Source organism: Zootoca vivipara, chromosome 4 (genome assembly GCF_965207765.1).
Source record: "Zootoca vivipara chromosome 4, rZooViv2.hap1.1, whole genome shotgun sequence".
Classification (NCBI taxonomy): Eukaryota; Metazoa; Chordata; class Lepidosauria; order Squamata; family Lacertidae; genus Zootoca; species Zootoca vivipara.
Window position 1 is genome coordinate 82,840,082 of NC_142587.1, and position 9,384 is coordinate 82,849,465.

Consider the following 9,384-nt stretch of genomic DNA (forward strand, 5'->3'; position numbering starts at 1 on the left):
CAGTTTTGTGTTTGTATATATCAATCAATCAATCAATCAATCTCTCTCTCTCTCTAGTCCTGGGGAGTCTGGATGACCAGCTGGCGCAGGAACAATCCCGAGGAGAAGCAGGGAATAGGAGGACCCCAGCCGACTCTGGTTCCAGAGCACCAGACACCGATCCCTATTCAGCTCTTACTCGACCGGGTTTCCCTGGAGGGGTGCAGAGAAATGAACGGAGCATGTTTTTGCCAGATAGGACAAGGATGCTGCGAGCCACCGATGAACACAAAGCTTTATTCAGGCCGAGGGTTCCGTGTGATACATATACAAAAAGGCAGCATGCGAAGGACGGCACATACGGGGATGTTTACGGCAGAAGCTCCCCTGTCTTGAAGAGAGGGAATTCTACTCGCTCTCTTGGACATTCTTCAGAAGGCAGCATGCATCTCCCTCTGGGACAACGCAGCAGTGGATTCGGACACAAGGACTTCACACCCAGGGATTCAGTTGGCAGGAGTTACTCTCTGTCTTGCCTTGCAAGGCGCCCGTCTTTGACGTCCGTGGACCAGCTTTCCGCAGCAAGCCCGCAGCACCCACTGGAAGGCAACAGAGTCTTCGCACCAAGGAACTATCGCCAGCATCCGAGGCGGACTCCCCTGTCATCTATTGTATGGAATACACCGCCGCCTTCAGAGCATCCGGTATACCCAGACGGGCTTCTTAGGACGCAGTCATTAATGGAGTTTGGCCCAGTGTTTGAGGACACATACCCTTGTTCTCTGCAGAAGGACGCAAGATACGAATTTTACAGAACAAAAGTAAATTACAGAAGAGCGGTGCCGGTTACGAGCAATCCCGTTTTTGCGGACAAACATACAGACCCGCTGGGGTTTGACAACCGCGAGAATTTTTTGTTGCATCAGCGGGGAATGAACGCTTCAAAGCCCCACTATAGATACCCATCCTTTCATGGCAGGATGAGCCTCCCCCGCAAGAGTTTTCCTTCCGGAAGAATAGAGGAGAGGCTTCTTATGCCCACTGACCACCATTACTACAACAATGAAGTCTTTGTCGGCCCTGATGCTGATGTGGAAAGGATTCCGCCAAATCCCAGAAATTGGCAAGGTGCCTATGCGGAAAAAATGGGGTTGCAGCCAGGTGAGAGGGATGCTCAGAGCCGCGTATCGGATTACGTCAGGAGGCACATGGATCGTTCAGACGGTGTACGAAACAAACCGTTTGCAAAGCATGCAGAGGGTGTGCGGAGCTGTTCAGCACTTGATTTATCTGTCCAAAAGGGCCAAACGGAATATGCAGCGCAAAGACAAAATCCTTTCATTAGAGCTGGACAAGCTTCCTCAAAGGCTTTGGCTAAACACTTTGAAACCAAGAGAAACTTCAAAGCAGAAGAGGAGAGGGCTGCTGACCGGATGGACAAAAAGGACAGCGGAGGCGACAGTGAAGCGACATTAAGACTAATTTCTGATCCAGTGGACACACATAGTCCCGCTGATTCTTTGATGCCTCCTTGTAAGAACTCTTCCGCAGTTGACCCACAAAGCTGCACATCACTTAAACCACCTCACTTACTGTGTTCAAAGTCAGATTCCATAACAGATACCGGAAACAGTTATTTATCAAACATTCACAACAGAACCGGACAAAGAAACGAAGGTGATTGTGCCATAAATAGGGATCTCAATCAAACAACTCCCCCTCAGTTAACTGCCAACAACCCAAGGACATCAATTCTTCATCTCTTGGAGCGAGAGGGGCGTGCTATGGAAAGCTTGGGAGCTCTCACACCCAACAAAACGCCTGGGAATAGTTGTTTGTCTGCTTTGAGCAGAGGCCCCAAAGTGCTTGTCGAAGATGAATTGCCATATTCTTGCACTGAACATTCCAACAAGTGCAATAGGTTTGTTAAACACACAACTAGCAATAGTGTCACTGGCTCTCCCAGTAACAGCCCCCCCAAATCTCCTGTAACATATTGCACCTTACCTAGAAAATCTGCCAGTATTGATGGTAGTATTATATCGGAGAAACCTATCTCTTCTGCTGCAAGGCAAATCTTCTTTAAAAACAACAGAGCTGTGGGAGATAATTTAGAAACCATTGCATCGACTAGGATGGGGGGGAAATTTCCAAATCAGAGAGCTAAAAGCTTCTTGCTAAATTCAGCCCGTTCTTCCTTAAGCCCATCACCAAAAGATGTCTCCTGTAATCTTTCACCAGCTAAAGGCAATCCTTCACTGATAACCAAAGAGCCTAGCAAATCTGTCGGTTCTAATAACGCCAAGGGGAGAAGCACTATCGTACAGAGTCCAGACAAAACTGAAATATCTGTGCTTTCTGAATGTGAGGGAACTGATGCAGGAAATCCCTTAAAGCAGTACAAAACTACCAGCACACTTACAGTTAGCATTGAGGAAGATAATGTAAAATATCACGAGTTGATTTCGGTTTACTACACCTTACCACGGAAACAGTCGAGAACGCTGAGCAACCTCTTTCTAGATGGTGACCAGAGCACAGACTCTTCCCCGCCCAAAGGCAGATTTGAGCTTCCGCAGAAGAAATATGAAGTCCGCATTGGTTTAGGAAGAGTGGCTTTTCCTTCCAGCTTAGAAAAAGAAGGAAAAGCAGAATCTCCTGGCAAAATGTCTGCCCCACCGGATTTGTCGCAGAACGCAAAAACCTCTGATGATGCTAATATAGAAGATTGCTGTGTCACAGAAAGAGCAGCTGCTTCTCCAAGTATGCTGTATAATAGAGAAGGAGTGTTAGGCTCTCCAGCAGAAACGCCAGACCTTACATTTTCCAACAGGGTAGTCTCACATGGACCTTCAGGTGACCCGAAACCCAGTGAAACCATGAATGAATCTGTTAGTGCTACTACCAGCAGACATTGCAAGGTGCATATTTTCAAGTTTCCCTCTCAACTGCAGGAAGAGTCAAAAGTTGACTCATCATTAAGCCACAGCTCATCAAATACCACAGACATTAGACAAGATGTAGAGGTCAAAGAAAGGGCATGTTATAGAGACCCTAGTATTTCCAAAAAGGGCAATATATTGCAGTCGAGAAGTGAAAACGTTGGGAGCAGCACAGATGAAGCATTCATTTCAGAGGCCAAGGTGCATTCCAAGTTCCAGAACCAAACATTACAAGTCGATGCAACTTCCACGGTTGATCCAGCACTCCAACCAAACCGGAGTTCTTTAGAGTATGCAAAGAAACAAAAGGAGGTGTTTCGGAATTCTCTGCTACACAAAGATTGCACAAATGCACCGAGATCGGTGAGAAACTCTGCAGATAACTCTAAAGATCAGGTTGCAGGTGCTGCACAGGATCTGCCTGACTCTTCAGAGACTGAAAATAAGCTAATCTTGGATTCCACTAAAGATAAAGCTAGCGACATAGAAAAAAGGAAAAACAGGCCTTCCATTAAAAACAAGCTGGCAGCCATGTACAAAACAAGTCGAAAGTTTTCCAGCAAGAAAACCTCAAGTCCCAAGCCACACATAAGTAACATCTTTTCACAGAACAATGCTCCGTTGGAGATCAGCTACCCTCATAGTATGTTGATTTCACCTGATGTTCCTCCATCACTTCTCCAAGCAGGAAATGAGAACCAGAATAGGAATTCTCTGGCTGATGAATTCGACAACATGGTGCTGGACAAGCCAGACAGTAAGAAACCTCAAACTAACGAGGGTCCCCCATTGCTTGCCAATGAGGTTAGAAGACCTTTTACAAACTTGTGCAACCAAAAAAGAGAAAGCCCCAGAATTGAGACCCCGCAGAATTCTACAGCCTTGTTTCCAAAAGTAAGGATGTTCTCAACAAGTAGCAATTCCCAAACAGATGACGGACTGGAAAATATTAGTTGTTCTGTCCCCTCCAAAATTATAGTTGCAGATTCAAAGCAAATGAAAAAGGATGTTGTTAATGTTGGCGAGCCTTTGTTTTTTCCACTTTCGTCTGATAATACCTCAAACATTCTTAACAAAAGTTATTCAAAGATCTGTCCGTCGCAAAAGATGACCTCCCCTACAGAATATGACCACCATCCAAACATCAAGGAGCCGAACAGGTTGAGAAAGCTAAGCCGACCCTACATTGAACCAGTCCTAAATCTCAGCAAAGCTCAACGTGAACGGCATTTTTCTGAAAGTTCCTATACTCGAGCGCCCTGTGATCGCCTGGCCTCCAGGAGCAACTTGATAAGCCACGGCAGTAGGTATAATCGGAAGTTCAAATCCCACTCTGAACTGTTGTCTTGCGATGAAAATGAGAACTGGGAGACAGACCACGAAAGCTACAAGACCTTTGGATCCAGGCGTGTGTTGTACCCATCAATTGAGTTTGGCATTTTTGGGAAAGAGCAGCAGCAGGCTTTCTTGGATAACATAAAGAGGTCTCTCACAGAGGGACGGTTGTGGAGTCCGTGTCTTCTGAAGAACTCTAGTTCTCTGAGGAAGGAGGAGGATTGTTCCTTGAACAGATCTCAGCTGCTGAGCTCCAGTTCTGCTGAGAAAAACACATCAGCGGGAGACTCACACCCAAATGAGCTGGCTGATGTCCACGGAGAAGACCCTACAGATTATTCAGATTCAGACTCCAGCACCACCACAGATGACGAATACTACCTGGATGAGAATGACAAGGAGTCAGAACTTTGAGGGGTTATGAGGCACAATGAATGGGGGTGGGGGAACTTTACCAAAAGGCTGGCTTGTCTGTTCCTTGGGTAGTTTATAAAATATTTGGGTGTGAATGCCTGTAGATGTGCTGATTTGATTTCCAACCCTAAATACACACATTACCTTGACCACCTCACAAATCACAGAGCTTGTTCTGCAGTGCCCAAGTTTCAATCCCTCATGACAGTGTAAAGTAATGATGATGATGATGATGAAGAAGAAGAAAATGTTGCTAAAGGGTCTCAAATAGGGTTACTAGCTCCCCCCCCCCCAGTCTTCTGTGCCATTAGTAATTGCATATGGAACAGTTGTGGAACTTTTCCAGGTATGGAGATTCAGCAGCAGGGAATTTGTATAATGAATTTAATGGCGAGAAAGACCTGGAAGAAAACAGCTGCATATCTTACCCAGAATATAGAGGGTGGATGTATCAATGGTCTATGAATCAAGGATGCACAGTTTCTGTGGCCTATGTACATTCATGTTTCTTTACCAATCCATCCCACCTCCTTTTTCCTAGTAAGGAGATGGGTAACTTATATGTGTGTATTTAATATCTGATGTGAATATATCTTTAGATTGTGCAAGCAAATTAATGTTTAATATATTTAAACATTGGAGCACTGCTTGGTGGATTGTTACCCAAGAGCTCATTGACCCAGCCAAAGTTAAAAGAATGTCAAATCCCACTCATCCTGGTGTAAGAAACTCTCCCATGAAAAAAAAAGTGTGACTTAAAAGTGCACTTGGCCGATTTTTGCCTTACGTGTTGTTGTTGTTGTTGTTGTTGTTGTTGTTGTTGTTGTTGTTGTTTTAAACAGCAAGTATGAACACTTCAGAAATGGTGCCCAAGGTGGTTATTTTTAAATTGCGGGATATACTTCATTTGAAAAAGTATATAGACAAGTTGAGTGTGTGCCTTTAAATATTATTTTCTCGTGTGGTATTGCTGTTGAAATTACGACTTGAAATAATGAACGAACTACCTGTACATATTTATCGCCAGTGGTTTGTACACTGTTCTGGTAGAATTTTAAAGTAGAAGCCAAAAGGTACATTTGTGTACGAAGATGTATATCTGTATTGTTTAAATATGAATTATTTTGACAAGAAATATTCTGTGTGCATTGGGCATGTGACTCTAATTTAATATTTATATAGCATTTTGTACCCTAAAGTGACAAGAAGTTCAGCATGTATCATTAGTGGTGCACAAGTGTTTACATTGAGCGGTTCTAGAATTGTGTGCTCCTTTTTGTGTTTTGTACAATATTTGTAAGTATTGTAAATGTTTTTTGAGATTAATTTGGAAGCAAATCCTTCCCCCTTTTAATATTCCCACTCATCTTTCTGCATATGCTACATATGCAAAGAAAATGATAACTTTGATTTAGATAAATTTTGTTCTTTATTTATTTAGTGTTGGCTTCGGTTTTGCACTGTTGCTGATGCAAGCAGGTGAATCGTCATACACAGTGCAATCCTATGCATGTCTACTTAAGAAGTAAGGCCCGCTGAGTTCAGGGGACTTATTCCCAGATAAATTATAGGATCGCACCCTTAAGTCTGTCGTAAACGTCAGTCCATATGCTTACTTCACTGGCTCTCTTGCACACCATGGTTTACTCACGTGAGCAATGTACACCGGAGAAGATGTGTGAAACACCACAGACCAGCTTCTATATAAGCAGAAAAAGCTCCAAAAGTAATAAGAAAAGAAGAAGAAGAAAACACTCTAAAAGTGGTGATTTTACTTATTTATTCTGCAAGATTCTTCTATACCACTTGATTGTAACGAAACATCAAAAGTGGTTTGCAAAAATAGTAAAACGAGGGTATTGTCAGTCAAAAAGCAGTTAAAAGGAACTATTTAAAACATTCAAGAAGTATTTAAAATCCAACATAAACTAAGAGCCATATTTAAATATATGTCAACATTCTACATGTCTGGATAGGCTAACAGTTCGGATCTCTGAGCAGAGATGTTACATGCTGACAGGTTCCTTTGTCAGCAGTTGTGCTGCAGTATTCTGCACTAATAGCAGCTTCTGGGTCAAGCACAAGGGTCAAGCCCCACATAGAGCGCATTGCGGTAATCCAGTCCAGAAGTAAACAATGCATGGACTACTGTGGCCAAGCTTTCTTGGCCTAGGGATGGTTGTAGCTGTTGTACCAGTCAGAGATAGTAAAAGGTGCTTCTAGCCACCAGTGACAAGGCTGGATCCAGGTACATTCTCCAGAAGCAAAGCTGCTCTTTCAGGAGGAGTGCAAACCCATCCAGGGTAAGGCAATGGAGCAGTTTCTCAGAAATCCCTGACGGAAGCTGACCTACCAAATTCTGTGAGCCCCCCTGCTCTGCTGTTGCATTGCTCATGCAAGCAGACTATCGAGTGCCAGCAAAGCTAAAGTATGACACTCAGTGCTAGACTTGATCCATAGGTAAAGGGACCCCTGACCATTAGGTCCAGTCGTGACCGACTCTGGGGTGCGCGCTCATCTCGCATTATTGGCCGAGGGAGCCGGCGTATAGCTTCCAGGTCATGTGGCCAGCATGACAAAGCCACTTCTGGCAAACCAGAGCAGCACATGGAAACGCCGTTTACCTTCCCGCTGTAGCGGTTCCTATTTATCTACTTGCATTTTGACGTGCTTTCGAACTGCTAGGTTGGCAGGAGCTGGGACCAAGCAACGGGAGCTCACCCCGTCACAGGGATTCGAACCGCCGACCTTCTGATCAGCAGGCCCTAGGCTCAGTGGTTTAACCACAGCGCCACCTGGGTCCCTTGATCCATATGCTTCTGTAATTCAAGCTCCAAGGCACGCACAGAATATGCCTTTCTTGCAAGGCTTGCTCTGCTCATTTAACCAAGGTAGGTCATCGCTGTATCTAGGGCCGGCCCATCCATGGAGCAAGGTGAGGCAGTTGCCTCAGGTGGCAGCATCCACAGGGGCAGCAGATCCAGCCTTCAATAAATGCATCACTCACTGCTGCTTGCTGAGGTAGCAGCAACCTCTACAGCAGCCTCTTGGTGAATGGGAGGCACTGGTGGTCTCCTCCTACCCTTGTTTCCAATGCAGATATTTCTGATGTATATCTTCCCTCATCTCTTCTTCATTAGCAAGGGGTGGGGCGCCATTTTGTGGCTCGCTTCAGGTGGCATACGGTACCGTCTTGGACCAGCCCTGGCTGTATGTATATTGCCTTGACCTCTCACATCTGCTGCCTCCACTGAAATAAGCAGCGCAACACACTATATACGCAAATTTTATGTGTGTTTTGGAGCACAAGAGAGATAGCTCCAACCCTTTAATAGATGTTGTCTATCAGAGAGGGCTATTTTCTCATGTTTTCAGGCCTCCCGACATCCCGACATTGCTTGAATGTAACTCAGTGGTGGCCAGTCATTTTGGCAGCTCAGCCTGAAGTTAAGTCCAGAGTATGAAGCGTATATGCAGCTTCCTGCGCACCTCGATGTGGTTTTGCCTCTGGCATACAAATGTAGGAGCAGTGCAATACCGAAGAGGCAGACAGGAGTGGGGAACCTCCGGCTGGCATGTTTAATTACACCCAGCCGACACCCCCGTTTTGCCTCTGAAGCTGTTTCAACCAAGCCACGTCCAGCTGCTCTTCACCTGGCGTCATATTATGACTAAAGGCTTGGAGCAGGTGAAGATGCAGCTCCCGGCCGAAAACAGGATTTGCAGGCCCTGCTGGGCTGGCGGCACCTGCCAAAGAGCCCTGTTTGAGAAACTGTTCACCTGGTGGGCAGGCGGGCTGCCCGCTTTAGCTGCCAAAATGGCCCCATGATGGTTGGGAAATCCAAGAATCTGTCTCACAATCTAGAAATGGCTCCGAGCTAGATCAGTTTAGAGATGGGGAACCTGTGGTGCTCTCAGATGCTATTGGAGTCCCCACTCTCATCAGCGCCAACAAGCACTGCCATTTGGTCGGGGTCCCCCGCTCTTGATTTAGTCCTGCAGACCCTTGTCTCTCTCTGTCTCTCTCTGTCTCTCTGCCATGATCTTCCGGCTTGTGGCTCCTGTAATGCAGGTTGGCCACTTGCATTTTATGCAGAAAAAGCTTTGATTTAAAAATAAGCCATTAGTATTGACTACTACTATTTTTAAATAAAGGGAGTGTATTTCTTCCGAAATCACAGTTCATTTTGTGTTATTCATATGTCTTCTGTATCCATTCCGATTGCCCTACAAATGTGTTGTTGTTTTTTTCAAAGGCACACACATCTTGATGCTGTTTTCACAACAGTGGTGGCAAATACACAAACAGAAATTCCTATGTGAATGGTTTCTTCCTCTTTAATCATAGTGGGATATGTTTCAAGTAACTCTAGGAAGTGGAGTAGGCCTAGCACCTGAAGGAAACATGAACCACATAGCTAAGCAAGGACTGGCCAGAGCTTGGGTGGCAGATAACTCTGTCTTGCCCTGAATTTAAATTATTAGAGAACTGCATAAAACAACTGAAAGCAAACAGGCTGAGAAATGAATCCAGTCACGCGAGAAGTCATTTTACACATTTTTATCAAGTTAACATAGCAGAAGGAGAGTAGTTCCAAGGCTTTATGTATAAGGTATCTAAAATTTGGCATGCTCTGGTCCATGGGGTCACGAAGAGTCGGACACGACTAAACAACTAAACAACATCTAAAATTTGATTTTTTTAAAAAAAAAA

At 44.8% G+C, this 9,384-nt stretch overlaps 1 protein-coding gene across 7 annotated transcripts in view; it reads left to right on the forward strand.

Annotated features, from left to right (window-relative positions):
- Nucleotides 1–6,106, forward strand: part of EXPH5 (exophilin 5) — a 39,607-nt gene extending 33,501 nt beyond the window's left edge. For all 7 annotated transcript variants that reach the window (XM_035115154.3, XM_035115156.3, XM_035115158.3 and 4 more), the window contains one exon: nucleotides 58–6,106. In XM_035115154.3, coding sequence (XP_034971045.3) covers nucleotides 58–4,670 — 4,613 coding nt within the window. In that variant the 3' untranslated portion in view covers nucleotides 4,671–6,106. The remainder of the gene's footprint in view (nucleotides 1–57) is intronic.
- The last annotated feature ends 3,278 nt before the right edge of the window (nucleotides 6,107–9,384 follow it).